Source organism: Phascolarctos cinereus, unplaced genomic scaffold (genome assembly GCF_003287225.1).
Source record: "Phascolarctos cinereus isolate Bilbo 61053 unplaced genomic scaffold, phaCin_HiC Scaffold_2;HRSCAF=192, whole genome shotgun sequence".
Taxonomy (NCBI): Eukaryota; Metazoa; Chordata; class Mammalia; order Diprotodontia; family Phascolarctidae; genus Phascolarctos; species Phascolarctos cinereus.
In genome coordinates this window covers 94,480,765-94,497,946 of record NW_027555625.1, presented here as the reverse complement: position 1 = coordinate 94,497,946, position 17,182 = coordinate 94,480,765, and the positions used below count along the sequence as shown (strand labels likewise).

Sequence of the window (17,182 nt, the reverse complement as noted above, 5' to 3'; positions counted from 1 at the left end):
TGTCTTTGGATGGACTCTAATGTAAATAATGACTTTTTTTTAGCATGAAAAAGGACAAGGTGTGATAGAAGAAAATGAAGTTTACAGTAATACTCTGGCTGGAGTTTGGGTGACAACAGGAAGTACTCCAGTGTTGAGGAGAAACAGAATACATAGTGGCAAGCAGGTAGGATTTTTTTTCTCCCAGCACGTTGGATGGGAAATATTTTGGCTTAAGCAATTTTCTGTTTCTTTGATATAACATTTTCCTTTTTAATATTAGGTTGGTGTTTACTTTTATGACAATGGACATGGAGTGCTAGAGGACAATGACATCTATAATCATATGTACTCAGGAGTTCAAATAAGGTAAAAAACTGGATTTTTTTCTTCTTTTTTAGTTCTGTTTTGTTTTAGGGACAGTAGAGGAAGTAAAAGAACTTATTTATTCTATAATACCTAACCCTCATCTCCCTTAACTTTAAGAACTAAAAGTTCTGGCAGAATATAGTCTCCCATATTCCTTTTTATTTGGAGACCCCACTGTTTTGTGGCATAAAAACTATTTGCTCCTAACCTGTCTTCTTTATGCTTTAGTAATATTTAAAGACTGGCATGAGGGTGAGGTTCCCCAGTGTGCTAAAAATGGAGAAAGTCATAATTCTGACAGACCATTCTTAAAAGCTTTCTTACCTCTCCAGTACATTAATTCATTACCCAAGTATATATTTGTAGGGAGTTTATATAGTTTCTAAAGAAGTTCATTATCAAGAATTCTTAGATTTTGGTTTATTTGTATGTTGCAAAGTACAATAAATGTGGCTATGATTAGCTAAAAATTTTGTCACCATCTCAGCTCTAAAAAGTGTAACTTTATTCCCCAAATAATAATAACCTTTTTGCTTAAATGGTATTTTCTATTTTATCCATAGAACTGGAAGCAACCCTAAAATTAGGCGCAACAAGATCTGGGGAGGCCAGAATGGTGGGATTCTAGTTTATAATTCTGGTAGGTTCATTCACTTCTTTTCCCAGTGTTAGTAATATTTTAAACACTTCCCTAGTAGCATAATTTCAATGTTTATTTCTCTAGGTCTAGGCTGTATAGAAGACAATGAAATTTTTGATAATGCAATGGCTGGGGTCTGGATTAAGACAGATAGTAATCCTACACTAAGAAGAAATAAAATACATGATGGAAGAGATGGAGGCATCTGTATTTTTAATGGAGGCCGAGGTATTCTTCATTTAAAATGTTCATTATCCTTTTGTATTTATACAGATTGTCTGGTTATGAACTATATTTGTGGAAGGGGTACCCTAGATCAGACCTCTATCCCTCTTGCTTAGATTATGGCAATAGCTACTAATTGATCTCCCTTTTCCATTCTTTCCTCCACACAACTTGATCTTCCTTAATTAAAGCTTTCCTATCTGCAATTTAGAAGCTCCAGGAGCTTCCTCTCTTCTCTAAGATCAAACACAGACTCCTCTGTTTAGCTTTTAAAGTCCTTTCACAGTTTAGCCCCAGCATATCTCCAAGCACATTGCACATTGTTACACCATCATGCCCTTGGCATTCCAACCAAACTGCTCTGCCTGCTATTGCTCATGTACAGCATTCCATCTCCTGGACCTTCTACCTTTGCACAGGCCTTTGCCTCAGAATCCCTGATTTCCTTTAAAGCTCAGCTTAGGTATCACCTCCTACATAAGGCATTACCTAATCCTCCCTCCAGCTTTGTTTTGTATTTACTCTTCTGTATCTATGTTGTTTCCTTCTAATAGAATGTAAGCTCGTGGAGGGCAAAGCCTGGGGGGAGGGGGGAGGATTGTATCCAGTGTCTAGTCTGTAGGTGCCTTAATAAATGATTGAGTGAAATAAGATCATATATCTATTAGATCAATGTTGTGTCATGAAATATTTCAATGAAATTGTTTCATTCCATGTCTTTAAGGATGTTCAAGGTCTTTCTTCCTGAAAATTCGATCCCTGTCTTTCATTTTTATCTGTAGCCTACCCTTACCTGCTAAAATTTTCAGTAAGACATTTCACAGTAGCAAAATTTAACTCCGAACTCCATGATTATTTTCTACATATTAGGATTTGCTCCTATGCAGAGGGTTTGATAAATTTTAATAAATTACAGAAATCTTGACTTTAACTGGTCTGTAAATATATAGAAATATTTTTTGCAACAGTATTGTTTTCATGTACCATTTTCCTGTTTTCGTTTACCATTTACTGTAAAGTGTTGTAAGTATGGTGCAAATGAGACCTCAGCAATAGTGAGGCAGGCTAGCCAGCTTTTTTGTCAGATAGTTGCAGCCCACAACCCCCCAATCTCATACTTAGTTTTTGCCTTTGTTCAGATCTGTATATTCATTGGTGAAGGGAACTTCTAGGGTAGAAACTGCCTTTATTAATGCAGATCTGTGGATTTTTGGTAACTCATAGTTAGCTGAAGTAGAGTTTAGTGAGTTGACTTTATATTAAAGCTAGTCTTGTCTTTCAAACTAGCAAGGCAAGTGTTCTCTTTATTATAGTATGCTGCCTCATAGTTCACAGGAAGAGAGCTCAGCTCTTTGCCTCTCTGTAAAACAAAGGACTACCAAATGATCCATTCTAGTCCTAATATTTGAATCCTATTTTCTTCCATGTATAGTTTTTTATTAAATCCTAACCTAAAATAATTTCAAGCCCAAGCATTTATCTTAAGATACTATCAGTGCTTCCATTGACAGAAGTCACAATTTATCCACATCATCTTGCCCCTTGTGATGCTTGGCACAATTTCCATACATCTTGGATATTCTTTGGTTATCTTGAGAATGAGTGTCTCACTTGAGATTCGTCTCTCTCTTTCTCATCCTAGATTTCCCTAAAGTTTTCATACCTCTTGATTATGAATCCAAGTTTTTATTAACAAATATCTGGGCATTTTATTATAGGTCTCCTTGAAGAGAATGATATTTTCAGAAATGCTCAAGCTGGTGTACTGATCAGCACTAATAGTCATCCAGTCTTAAGGAAAAACAGAATATTTGATGGATTTGCTGCAGGTTTGTATTCATAAAATCATAAGGCCATATTGTAGTTCAACCTTTAAGGCTTAACCTTTAATTTAGTTGTCATATACACCACATAAACTCTAATGCCTTGTTAAACAGAAAATTTAATCAAATTTTAAATAGCTGACATAGTATAATCTTAGCAGTTAATATCATTTACCCTTCGGACCACTTCTCCCTCCTCACCTTGATTTGCAGAGTGAATGCAGAGTAATTTTACTGTTATCCCTTATTGTGTAGCCTATCACCAGAAATGACACACTGTGAAAGTGGATGCGTTTTATTCTAACTATATACTCAACAGCTATTTCTCTTGTGTGTGCATAAACACTAACCATCGCATCTCTTTGCTTTGTTATATATTAAGTATTATAAGGATTTTAGTAAGATCATACAACTGTTGTAAACAAGTACTTTAACTTCTTCAGGTATTGAAATTACAAACCATGCAACTGCAACACTAGAAGGCAATCAAATTTTTAACAACCGGTTTGGAGGCTTATTTCTAGCATCTGGTGTTAATGTAACAATGAAAGGTATGTTGGAATCTCTATTTTGCAGAAAGTCACAAAATATCCTCTGACAATATGAAGTCATTTTCTTGTATTCACTTTAAAGAACTAAGGTAGTTTCAAAGTATTTTTTTCTTTTTGAAGTATTAAAATTAGTTGACTATCAACTTAAAAAAAGTTATCCTCTTTCTTACTTCAGAGACTTGTAATTTTATTGGGATAAGTATTCCCTTCAACACAGATTACAATCCCTACACAGCATAGCAAGTGGTCTTTCGAATGTTAGTTGTAGCCAAAAAATTCAGCACCCTTCAACTAATATGGTAATGAGCATTTCCAAGGTTAACTAGACTGATCCAACTGATCCTCAGAAAACCGTTTATCACCAGCACTCAAATCCAAGATCATATACACAGAAACGGCTTTATGGATTATTAAGTAAGTGGCATTTTGCTGAAATAGCTTAGAAGAAAGCGGGTTTCCTTTCAGGCCACCCAAAAGCAAGATGATGAGATTTAGTGGAAATTTGAAAGTTATTTGTTTAAACTAACCTAAAATCATTTTTTTTCTTTTATTGCAGATAACAAAATAATGAACAACCAAGATGCCATAGAAAAGGCTGTTAGTAGAGGCCAGTGCTTATATAAAATATCAAGCTATACCAGCTATCCCATGCATGACTTCTACAGGTATATTAAATTTCCAAATTGCTTGTGGGTTCTGGAAGCGAAGTAATTTTAATTTCTTAGATTGGGTCCCTCTCTGTCAGTCAACAGTGGGGTCATCAGTGGCCCCCTTCCAAATAGATTAGGAAATTGTTCTTACTCATTTCAAGTGGAAGTGATTAAACAGGTCTGGTCTGGCTCTGCTTAATCCTTTCAGGCCCCCTAATCTAGTTCATATCACTGCAGGAAGAGAGTATATAGTAGATTAAGAGTTGATTCTTGTATGTTCAGCATAAGAGAGCAATATCTTTGCATTACCCCATTTTCTGGATTAAGGAGTTAGCCTGAAAATCAATTTAGAGAAAAAAAAAAACAGGCAGAGTTGTGCTACACCTTACCCTGGAATAAACAATGGAGCTTTAGAGGTGAAGCAGTTCTGGAAACTAAATATCCCAAGAGATCCAATCAGTCAGATAATTCAGTGACAAAAGGTGAATCTAATTTCTCTGAATCCATGACTAATTTGTACTTAATGCTTTTTAGATGCCATACTTGTAACACCACAGATCGTAATGCCATATGTGTGAACTGCATTAAGAAGTGCCATCAGGGACATGATGTAGAATTTATTAGACATGATAGGTATGTAAAGCCTGCTGTTACAGTATTATGTAATTAGGACCTTTTTCTTTGGATGCTAATGTATTGGCTTTTGTCATTTTCTAGGTTTTTCTGTGATTGTGGTGCTGGAACACTGTCTAACCCCTGTACATTAGCCGGCGAGCCTACACATGATACAGATACACTATATGACTCTGCTCCACCTATAGAATCTAATACATTGCAGCACAATTGAATTCCTTCTTCAAGGAGAGTTCTGCCATTCTAACTTAAAACTATTAAAAACTTTTGGAGGAAGATACTTGCCCATTTCTGCAGGAAGAGACTGTAAAATGGATGTGTGTAAGGTGTTGACACTATGAAGCTCAACCTACCAAAAAGAAAGTGGCAATATATTGACTCAGGATCACAGAACTGGGTGTTTTAGCATTACTGTGTAAAGACTTTTTGAAGGGACAGAAGTGAAGAAAATAAGCTGCAATTTTGTACAGATACCAACTTCTGTAAAGCTGGTGTTTTTACAACTAGCATTGAACGCAGTCCACTTTGCAGTAGTACTATTCAGTAGACAGGCAGCATTGTTGCTGCTTTTATGGACATGGGTACCAATTGCTTTTGTAATATGGTAAAAAAAAATGTGAGCTAGCACTTCTGCATTTTTGATTTTTTTAACATGTATTCAGATTGATATGATTTTAATGCTTTAATCTCATGTAGTTTGTTTTTAATTTCAAGCAAAATTGTACTTGAATGTGTCCCATTTTGTTAGCACACCTAGACTTGCTGTAACTGTACTCATGTCCCAGTATGTACGTTCTTTCTATGAAAGAGAAAACACTAATCTTAAATTATATCCAGCAATGTTTCTGGTATCCTTTAAGAAAGTTAGACTATTATTTCCTTCCCATCCCTGTCCCAGCAGCAATCAAATCACCCCTAGAAAAAGTGAGTGTTTTAATGAGACTTCCTAGGAAGGGATGCACTGTAAAACAAAGTATTCTTGTAACTAATTTTGTGAAAGGTAAAGCTACTATGTTTTAAAGTACACTTTAGAAAGTCTCCTCAAAACAGTCCTGTATTTTAATCTGTTCATCGTTTTTTTTTGAACAGTCTAGATACTGCTGGAAATTAAAACAATTTCCTGCTCTAATGAAGCTGAGACAAGTATATATACAGCCCTATACAGTTTCATAGCTCCCCCCCATTTATGTGTATTGGTGACAGTGGGTAATCAAACAGCCTGAAAGTATATGCATGTACCATAACATCTAGACTTAATATATTGTGAAGTATTCAATAACCATTATGTAGAGGGTAGGTAAGAATTAAAAGGGTTTAATTTCCTAGGAAAGAAAATGGAAAAATGGTCATTTTTAAAAAATAAAGTTTATTAGATCATAATGTTGTCTGAATTTTACCACCTTTGTCAGAAACTTGCTGAAGCTTATATTTCCTTGATCAAAGTCAACAACTTGTGAACAGCCTGGACATCTGCAGCTGAATTTTCAAGAGCCAGGCAAACTTCCCTAAAAACAAAGGGACAAAACAAGTTAAATTTTCCCCTTGCAGTCCTTACATTTTCCCCATTATGTCTGTCCAAGCTCTTACTATATGTACCCAAAGAATATGTGTATGATTAACCTACCGAAACAGTCTCAATGATTGGGTCATCTTCTCAAATTCTTTTGCTTTCCTATGGCCTTTCTGAATAATCTCTTCAGGAAGACAGGCAAGCCTTGCTGCATTAAATCCATAGCTTTTAGGACAAGCACCTTTAGTAAATTTATAGAGGAAGGTAATGGTTTCTTGGCTTGGGTCTTCACATTCATTTTCAACCATGCATGCCTAAAAGGATAATATTTATCATGACTTGATTATCTGTATTTCTGGAGGTACCAAGCTGTTTTCCAAACTGTAAATCCCCCTTTAAGCAACAGTTACATACCATATGTCCTAGGCACACAGCAACATTTTGGGAGTAATCCTCTACTAATGAATGGTAGTGTGTAGAAAATAAAGTACGACACTTTATGGTCTCGGCAAGTTCTTTAACAACTGCATTTGCTATAGCTGTACCATCAAAAGTTGCAGTGCCTCTACCTACAAGAATTAAGAAGGGTCACAAACTACTCTCTTTCGCTTAGTCTCCCCTCTCCACTTAAACCTTAGGATTTTACCTAGTTCATCCATGAGCACCAAGGAATGTTCTGTTGCATGCTGTAGTATGCTGGCAGTCTCATTCATTTCGACAAAAAAGGTACTTTCACCTGACATGCAAAAATAGTCAGAAATGATAACAGTCATTCAACAGATTCAAGGCCGAACTGAAAAAAATCACAAATAAACTCAAGCCATATGTAGTAGTAATGTCCAAATTCTTACACTGAAATTGTTGCATGAAAGCCTTTTAAAACTAGTCCAGTAATCATTTTGTACTACTACTCCTGGGCAGCTTGTTGCACTTTTGCATACAGTCCGAATTGTTAGGAAGATTCCTTTTGTAGGGCCACAGTCTACTTGCCTGTAAATTCCTTTCCTTCACCACAGCTTTAAAACCTATCTACACAATAACTATACAACTATGTGTCTACATACATATACATATAACAAGACAGACCAATTTAAGAGACTGCCTCAGGTAGTTTTTCAGTTAAAATCTAAAAACACAAAATTGATAACAAGGCAGACTAACTTACCTGACATTATTCTGTCTGAAGCACCTAATCTAGTGAATACTCTATCAACTGGTGTGAAACTACAAATTTCAGCAGGAACATAACAGCCCATCTGAGCCATTATAACCAAAAGACCAGCCTGTGAATATTAAAAACAAACAAAAAACACCCAATATGTCATTAGCCAAGAAACACAAATCTCTCATATTTAACTAAAGAACAGCATGGATGACTGAATTAAAAAATGATTTGCCCTAGGTCAGAGGTAGTTGACCTTTAATTTACTCAGATCTCCAGACTCCCAATACAATTCTGTGTTCAAATATTATGCTCCCTTCTCCAAGGACGGAACTATGTGTTCTTCCCCAGCACCTTCTCAAAGAACGTGTGATTCACCTACCAAAATACTCTGAATGTTTGGGTTAATCTCAAATTCTCTTGCTTTATTAGGGCCAGAATTTGTTTAAAAAAAAAAACTTTCTTATTGACTATCCTTTACACCTATTTTTCTTCACTTTAATGAGGTCACAGTAAAAACTGGAAATTTTCCCACTGGCTCCTAGAAAAGGCACTATATCAAAAAGTATGTTAAATAAAAACATCAAATAAAACTGGAAATATGGCAGATTGTTAATAACTGAAATAAACTTGCTTTTTAATTAAGATTTAATGCTTTTAAAAGTAGGGGAGAGAGGTTTAAGTGCATGAAGGATCCCAGAATACTTTAATAACACATTTTATGTAAAAATTGTTACTTAGTTTCAGTCATGCCTGATTCTTTGAGACCCCATTTGGGTCTCAAATATCCTTCTCTAACTCATTTTACAAATGAGGAAACTGAGACAAACGGTAAAATGATTTGCCCAAGGTCACAACAGCTAAGTGTCTGAGGCAAGAGCTGAACTCTGGTCTTCCTGACTTCAGGTCCAGGGGTCTACCCACTGCCACCTGCCTTCGCTGGAAAAATATTTATGGATTAATTACCTGTCTCATGAGGGTTGATTTGCCCCCCATGTTTGGTCCAGTAACCAGCACACAATAAGCATCCCAAGTACTATCTTCTGAATCTTCTTCCTTACAGCCTATCATAATGTCATTAGGAATAAAGTCATCACCAAAAAAATTATTTGTAATGCATGGATGTCGCGATCCTTTTAGCTTTAAGAAGGGTTGAGTATCCTCATCTGGAACTAGGATTACTGGACGACACATAGGACCGTTACCACCTCGACTATAGTTAGCCAAGCATAGTAAGACATCTATTAAAAAGAAAAAGAAAAAAGTTAAAAGTATCAGCTCTAATTAAAGATTTACTAAAGGAACTCCAATGTAATAAATTCAAGTTAAAGACAAAGACAATCTGCATCGAGCTTAGCCCCCTCACTTGAAAAAGTTGGTTAGTTTTATGATATACATTTTGTATTACTAACAAATACTTTAGAGAGCACATAACTGACATGATTTCTAGAAAAAATAAGCAATATAAATCCTACTTAGAAATATTTTTTGATACCTAACAATATAGTTTAATTTTAACTGGAGATGTTACTTGATCCCAATAGCTCCCACAAACAGGGCTCAAAAAACACCACAGGGCTGGATCATTTCGTCCAAAAATTGTGAAGGAGGGAATCACCCTGAACCACAGAAACAAGACTAAGGAAATGTGTAAGTCATTTTAATGCCTTCTTACCTAAAACAATCACTGACACTTCATAGAGAAGTACCAAGAAATATTAACTGATATGACAAAACGATCACTTCTTATAAAGAAATGAAATGTTTAAGAAACCACATTTTAAAAAGAATAAATAGAATACAGGTCATGACCAAATAGACTGAATAAAAAGGAAAATCTTTAACAATTACTTTGTAAAGGGCTGAGGAACTATTGGTGAAAAACAAGCCATGCCTTACAGTACAATTGGTGGACTAGAGATACAGAATGAGATGTCACGTCTGACAATAGTGATGCTTTCCTTAACTGTATACTTCTTTTATGACAGTCTTCTAGTGCAATAAAAACGGGAGTTATCAAGAAGCGAGATTTTTACATATTTAAAGATTCAGAAAAAACTGGGGAAGAATTTTTAAAAGAAATTATTTCATATAGCATTTAGAAGGCCAAAAGCATAGAAAATATAGGCCTTAGTGTCAGGAACAACTGGTTCGGTTCCAGTCCTGCCTTTTGAGCCTTAGCCTCTAAAGAAACAGAGGCCACTAAGTAGTGCAGAAGGATCCCTGTGGGCTGCATGTTGACTTACATCATATTAATATGTGATTTTCTATGTTTTATTGTGTTCTTAATTCATTTTGTTAAATATTTCCCCATTACGTTTTAATCTGGTTTGGGCTGCACTTCGGGTGTTGAAGGGCACAAGTAGCCAATAAGTCACATGTCTGACATCTCTGCCCTTAATATTAAGTTAAGAGTTATCCATCTACATCAGTAGTTTCCTATATGGATGAAATAACAGGTTTGGACAGAGACACTTTGTACAAAAATAGGTTAAAAGAGTTCTAGACCTTATAGTAGCTATATTACAAATAAGTAGTTTCAAATCTAGCCAAATGTATACTTAATTTTTTGGGACAAGTATAAAAAAAATGAGGTAGAAGACAAATTATAAATTTAAGTTAACTGTACAAGACAACAGAGTTCTAGAGCTAGAAGGAAGTTTAATGTTCTGAGTGGAGGCTGAGTATCCAAGGTCACATAGCTCACTAAGACAGACAGCTAGGAGAAGCCAGGTCTTCTGACTCCCATACTAGTAGTCTTTTCATTACATCATGATCTATTGACAGAAAAATAGTAAGGGGAAGACAAAAAGAAAAAATGAAAAGAAATGATTGCTAAAATTCCTTGATTTCATTATTCAAAGGATTTGGAAAAATGTGGGTCACAACCACTATGGACTAGAAAAGACTTGTAAGAAAAATTGCCTTTTGGTTGTGTTTGAAGTGCCCAATTTAGGTTGGTACAAATAAACTCTCTATGGCACTTTACAGAACTACCATAGATGGAACACTTCCTCTGTCTAGGAAAGGGCTGCTACAAATCTGACAAAATCTACCAATAGTACTTGTGAAGCTTAAATGATACATAAAAAGCAACTAAGACTAAGGGTTAGTTCATTATATTATTAGTGTCACCATCTCATTCTTAACAATGAATGATGGTGTCAGACACTAGATTGTGAGCTTCTCAAAGTCGTGAGGCTGTCTCTTTCTCTTTCCATAGTACTTTAGCATAGTACCTGGTACATAGTAGGTGATTAATAACTGCTTACTGACTTAACAGTATCATGAACTTAGAAGGCAGTAGTAATTCCCCAGGCCTGAAAAAAAGGATAATTCACACCAGTCTTACCAAACACAGCAATGCACTCCACAGCAGTCTGCCAGTCCCTATAATTTTTGTCAAAATTAAAGAAAAGCCTCCTCATACAGTCCTTCAGTGATACATCTCTCCGCTCTTCAGCATTCATCAGATCAGCAAGCTTCTTCTCAATGTCCTTTGTCCAGTACCGTTTACAGCCCTTCTTGGTGGACTTTAGTTCGTATTCCCCTGGCAAATCACGCAATGTGAAACTTTCTGGAATTTCCAATTGGTAACGATTTTTGCCAACACCCCAATAGACTATGGACCTGCACCCAATCCGTTTGCGCTGTTTCTCTAAATAGTCTAAGAGACTCTGTTCATTGTCCTTGATGTCAACCAATGCTTGATCATAATCAGAGTCGAATCCCGTTTTGGGAGTAATTATTCCAGTCTTTCGAGCTTTTTCATGGTCAAAGGCTGTATCCCATCGGTTCAATTCTGCAGTCAATTCAGGGAAACGACCCCCTGAATTTTGGGTCCGGAGTGTAATTACTTGCTTAAGGATTTTAGACTTGAAATTATCTACCACTTCTTCCATAATCCCAATAATTTTGCACATCACTTTGAATCCTTCCAAAGCAGACAAGAAATCAACAATCTTTTTTTTGCTGTAAGTGGTTTCTTCATACATTATAGCTCTGCTGTCTGGGTGCTTCTGGCTCTTTAGTGGAGAGCCAACACTATGAATCTTGTTCAACAGCCTCTCAAGGTCAGGAAGTTTCTTCAGAAGGTCAACTACTTCACTAATTTTGTCAGGCACAGCCATGAGATCTTCCATTGCATCTAAACGGTCATTGATTGAGGATGGGTTACAAAGTGGAGCACAGAGCCACTGTTTTAAGAGCCGCTTCCCAAAGGGAGTGCAGCAAGTATCAATCCTCTCTAACAGTGTCCCTTCAGTGGAGCCATTTACTGCATTCTGGAGAATCTCCAGGTTGCTCAGGGTCACAGCATCTAGCACCATTCGACAATCTCTTTTAGCAAAGATAGCACCAGGCTTCACAGCTTTCACCATATCAGCATCAACAGGAATGTATTCTTCAAAATTGGCCATAGACAAAAGCTCGTAATCTATAAGGCATTTTTTGAGGTAGAAGACACAACCACCCAAAGCAGACAATGCCAGCTCACTCTTCTCATTAGGTGTTAAGCCAATGCTGTCAGATTCTGATGTCATACTTTTAAGCACAGGGGGTAATACTGCCCCATCTAGTTTTTCTTTAAAGTATCCTTCTTCATGAAGTGTTCTCAAGGTTTTAGCTGCATCCCAAAACTGGGAGCCTGGTATAAGACTTTCCTGAATGGAAGAAGATAAAGAACCCTTCAGGACCTTCCTTGTTTCAGCAGAAAGATTTCCTTTCTCAAACAGTATTTGTGCAGGAGTGTAATGTGCCACCAGAGTCCTAAAACGAGAGCAATGACGGTCATCTGAAAACTGACCCATGTAAAACTTGCCCACAGAGGTGTCAATAAAGCAAACACCATACAAACGCATGTGACCAGAAGCTTCCTCCTCTTTTTCTTTGACACACAGCAGATATTTATTGTTGCTTTCAGAAGGTTCACCATCCAGCACACTGTAAGTCTGTGTACCCTTGGTAATAATTCTGCATATCTCTCTCCGCACCACTCTGTCAAATCTGGATATGTGAGCCAACTTTCGGCAGCGAGCTTCCATCATTTCAGGGGTCTCTGTCTGCTCAACTCGAGCAACTTTGTAACCCTTCTGAACCAAAGAATCTGAATATCTACCAAATGCAATTTCTGGGAAACCTGAATGGGCCCAATTGCCTTTCATAAACACTAGCCCCAGCTCATTGACCCCAATGATTGCATCCATGTGATATAGCTCATAGAACTTCCCCACTTTATAGAAGATTACTAGGTCAAAGTTCTGAGACTTGATTTGCCACCACCTTCTCATTCCTGGAGTACAGGTGTTAAGGAAATCCTCAGGGATGTGGACAGTGTTTGGGTCATAATCAGGATGATCTGGTCGCCTCCTGCATGCATCTTTCCTCTTTCCCTCCTTTAACCATTCTAGTGTTTCATGGTACCACTGAGTGGAGCCACAGCTCCCATCACCACCTCCACTAACTGGGGCTTGGGACTCAAAGTTCTGTGGAGCAGAGAAAGCACTCAATGTGTTCTTAGTTTCTGAGGAAACTCCTACTACTCGTTTGGGTACATTAGGAGCACAACCTCCCAAGCTTTTCCTCTTGTGGGAGCTGTTCACAGCAGTTCCTCTCTTCCGTTTTGGGGCAGCTTTGACAGGACTGTCCATGTCACTGTCACTTTCACCCATTCCACTGCTTGCTTCATCACTGCTCCCTTCCTCCTTGGTATCTGGTTTAAATTCTACATCAGAGCCACCAATATCACTCTCCGAGTCTGAAACAACTCTCCGTTTTTTATTCCGGGCTGTGCTGCGCTTAGCCATCTGCCTCTTGGGTCTCACTTCCTCTTCACTCTCTAGATCCTCTCCACTATTATCTGATGCAGAAGCTACAGCCACCTATCAGAAAGGAGAGACTATTTAAAAACAAAATAAAACCTGGTACATTAAAAATATGTACTATGAATATACACATACATAGGCACATATTGAGAGTACTGGAGTAGGATGGGATTTCAATTCTACTAAAAGGTAATATGCAGAAACAAACAAACAAAAAACACAAGAAAGAATTACAAACACTTTCCCTTCCTCTCCCCATCTCAAATCCCCCACCACCACCATTTTCCATGTTTCACAGATATTAAAATGCCATAAAATGTGAATGTTTTCCCCCATGCACATGTGTTCAGGGTCATCTATTGCTAGTTTTCTTACATTCTGTTTTATCTCTGCAGCTGCCCACAACTAAGAATTTAAATGTTTTAAAACATTCTGATTCTGGGGCAGCTAGGTGACACAGTGGATAGAGCTCCGGCCTTGGAGTCAGGAGGACCCAAGTTCAAATCTGGCCTCAGACACTTACTAGCTACGTGACCCTGGGAGTCACTTAACCCCGACTGCCTCACCAAAAAGCAAAAAAAAAAAAATGATTCTTACAGCATGATGGTCTCTGCTCCCTAGGACTTGTAAACCAGATATAGAATTTAATATATATACACAGCTACGGAGTCAAGAAACCTGATTTCCACTCTTAGTTTTTTTGTCACTAAATAGCTAAAGCAAACTTGGTTAAGTCACACACACTGTGGAACTCAGTTTTTCTCATCTATAAATCAAAGGGACGGTGAGATTGGATCTGTGATTTCATTAGTACCATGATCTCCTAAATGAGAAAACTTTCTACCAATGCAGACTGGCACCTTTTCTGAAACTTGTGGTCTCAAGAGAGTTCCCTAGAGCATTGAGATGTTAAGTGATCTGCCCAAGGTTGCACAGCCAATGAGTCAGAGGCAGGAACTTGAACACAAGTGATACTAAAATCTATCTACTTTGCCATGCTTCTTTTCAATATGTAAAATGAAGAAGTGAAACTAGAATAGTGTTTCCTAGACCAAAACATACTGTAATTAGACAATAACTACCCTCAGCAGTTCAGGAGGCAGAGGCCAGGAACAAAGAGGGAATTAGAAATGGGAGGAAAATAACACTAACACATACACACACACACACACAGAGGAACAATTTTAAATTTATGAACTCTAAGAAGGATTTTTGTGAACCAGTGGCTGAAAATTTAGTTCTATCTCTAAAATGCTAATAGTTTGCATTTTGTTTTTCATTTCAAGAATCAAATGAAACATTTCATTCTCCCCCACAACAAAAATTAAACTGCTTTTTATTTATGTAATCACTGCTTCCCACCCTTACTATAGATAAAATGAAGGTAAGTCAGTTTTTCAATGTGGGTACATCAGTACATTTATGAACAATTAGCAAATTCATTAATTATTCTGTTTATATTTCAAATGAGAAACAATAATCTTATCATACATAGAGCCAGCAACTGAGTCAGGAAGACCTGGGTTTTTAAGTCCTTCCCTCCATTACACATTAGCTAAGTGACTCTGGGCAAGTCACTTGATTTCTTAATGCCCTTAAAAAATGTTTAAAACTATAAGATGCAGATCAGCTATCTATGTACATAACAAAGGGAGTTTTCCTCATTTGGAGAGCCTTATGGTAATGAAATCAAAAGTCCAATATTTAAAACCACCAAAAAATTTCAAACAAATTAACCTTTTTTTCATTTACCTAACAACACATTTTGATTATAGTTATTAGTGGACTGTTAATTGAATTGAACCACTTAACCAATGACAGCTGCCTCCATGCTTAGAGTGAATGCACCTGGTCCTCAACTCTACCTCTCAGAATCCCCAGTCTCCCTAAAAACCAGCTGAAGTACCACCTTCTCCATGAAGCCTTTCCTAATCTCCCCAGTTGTTAGTGCCCATTATTTTATTTTGTATCTGTATACACGCATACTGTGTCCCCTGATAAAAGATATGCTCCTTGAGGGCAGGGATTATTTCATCTTTATCCTTATTCCCCCAGAACTTAGCTTAGCAGCCACTCAATAAATGCTTATTGATTGTGATCACAGATTTAGAGAATAAAGGGAACTTAGGGCATCTAATCTAACCACTTATTTTACAGTTGAAAACACAAAGGCCCAGAGATGTTAGAGGACTTGCCCAGGGTCACAAAAGCAGTAAGCAGCAAAGCCAAAATTGAACCCAGGGTCTTGATTCCGAACCCAGCATGCTGCCTCCCCAATAGAAAAGAGGAAAACAAGGCGCCAAGCATCCCTTCAAATCTTCAAGCCTCTGCTCTAGGATACTCTAAGTTCCTTGGATCAAAGATGGAGGAAAATCCTGAGATGAGCTTGAGCTGAGGGATTGGACCCCTGCTTAGTCCAACCTTGGAAACTACTCCCTAATGTGTTAGGGTTTGGTTTTTTTTTTGCTTGTTAGTTGCTTTTTTTAGGTGATTGGAGTTAAGTGACTTGCCCAGGATCACACAGCTAACAAGTGTGTCAAGTGTCTGGTCTGAGGATGCATTTGAACTCAGGTCCTCCTGACTTCAGGGCTGTACTCTATCTACTGGGCCCACCTAGCTGCCCGCTAATGTGTTAGTTTTTAAGAACATCTGTGCATTACTTTTCAAAGTGAGAGTACAGGGAAGTCAGCTTGTTTAACTTCTTATGCCTCTACCCTTGCTTGCTACGTGTTCTGTGCCTCAGTTTGTTCATCTGCAAAATGCCACTGGATTGGGGCAGCTAGGTGGCATAGTGGATAGAGCTCTGGCCTTGGAGTCAGGAGTACGTGAGTTCAAATCCAGTCTCAGACACATGTCACTTACTAGCTGTGTGACCCTGGGCAAGTCACTTAACCCCAATTGCCTCACCAAAAAGCCAAAAAAAAAAATATGCCACTGGATCAAAAATTTGGAGCAAGACAGAACACCTGAGGACTTCTACTCCAAACTTGCATTTTATGGATGAGGAAAATGAGGCCCAGGGAGGTTCAGTGAATTGTATAAAGTCATAAAGGTAGTAACTGCGAGAGGCAAGATTTGAACTCAAATCCTTTGACACCACAGAGCCACTCTGCTTTTCATTACACAACTTAAATCAGATGACCTCAAAAGATTCCCCTCCAACAATCAGATTCAATGATTGTTACAATTCAACATTTAAAAATCAGGGCTTCTACTGCAAGGAAGTTTGAGCAATATGTATTGTGTGGTCCAGAACTGTTTTACTGGTGTAGGGAATTCATAGTGAGGAAATTCTTTCTAATAATACACACAGGCAATTGTACAACCCTGTCTTATGGGATGTTTGAATGTATCAGAGAAAGAACCTGAATTTAGTCTTCTGACTCTGAGGCCAGCTCCTCTCTAACCATTTTGCTCTGCTAAACTTCTTGTGCAGAGTGTAGATCTAATAAATATTTGTATTTGCTTGGCAGTAAAACTTGTTTTCAAGTACTATGCTCAGTTCTGCTTCATCTCAATGATCACATTAAAAAAGAATACAAAGAAGGTTGCAATCCATCTGCCCAACTCTTCTCAGGCAACTGTAGATATTTTAGACCTGTTCACAGGGAAAGAAGATTCACAGCATTACTCTATCACTACATGCCTATATTTGAAGACTTGAATGATATCATCAAATACCATCTGGATGTAAAAATTTGACAATATTCCTGAATATTAGATATTTAAGTTTAATACTAGCAACTAAGTACCTCTCTCATGCAAACACTCCCCATTGACATACAGTACACTCCATCCCATACCCTGACAAATGTGGT

At 37.5% G+C, this 17,182-nt stretch overlaps 2 protein-coding genes across 3 annotated transcripts in view; one reads left to right on the top strand and one right to left on the bottom strand.

The window, feature by feature from the left end:
- FBXO11 (F-box protein 11) overlaps nucleotides 1–6,250 on the top strand; it is a 107,942-nt gene extending 101,692 nt beyond the window's left edge. For both annotated transcript variants that reach the window (XM_021001319.2, XM_021001320.2), the window contains exons 15-23: nucleotides 44–166; nucleotides 263–348; nucleotides 912–988; nucleotides 1,073–1,216; nucleotides 2,932–3,042; nucleotides 3,480–3,587; nucleotides 4,144–4,252; nucleotides 4,772–4,870; nucleotides 4,955–6,250. In XM_021001319.2, the coding sequence (XP_020856978.1) occupies nucleotides 44–166; nucleotides 263–348; nucleotides 912–988; nucleotides 1,073–1,216; nucleotides 2,932–3,042; nucleotides 3,480–3,587; nucleotides 4,144–4,252; nucleotides 4,772–4,870; nucleotides 4,955–5,084 (987 nt within the window). In that variant the 3' untranslated portion in view covers nucleotides 5,085–6,250. The remainder of the gene's footprint in view (nucleotides 1–43; nucleotides 167–262; nucleotides 349–911; nucleotides 989–1,072; nucleotides 1,217–2,931; nucleotides 3,043–3,479; nucleotides 3,588–4,143; nucleotides 4,253–4,771; nucleotides 4,871–4,954) is intronic.
- The window catches only part of MSH6 (mutS homolog 6), a 32,489-nt gene continuing 21,523 nt past the window's right edge, over nucleotides 6,217–17,182 (bottom strand). Inside the window, exons 4-10 of the mRNA XM_021001318.2 lie at nucleotides 10,895–13,421; nucleotides 8,509–8,783; nucleotides 7,546–7,663; nucleotides 7,027–7,116; nucleotides 6,795–6,949; nucleotides 6,495–6,694; nucleotides 6,217–6,375 (exon numbers count right to left, since the gene is read on the bottom strand). Of these exons, the coding sequence (XP_020856977.1) occupies nucleotides 6,294–6,375; nucleotides 6,495–6,694; nucleotides 6,795–6,949; nucleotides 7,027–7,116; nucleotides 7,546–7,663; nucleotides 8,509–8,783; nucleotides 10,895–13,421 (3,447 nt within the window). The 3' untranslated portion in view covers nucleotides 6,217–6,293. The remainder of the gene's footprint in view (nucleotides 6,376–6,494; nucleotides 6,695–6,794; nucleotides 6,950–7,026; nucleotides 7,117–7,545; nucleotides 7,664–8,508; nucleotides 8,784–10,894; nucleotides 13,422–17,182) is intronic.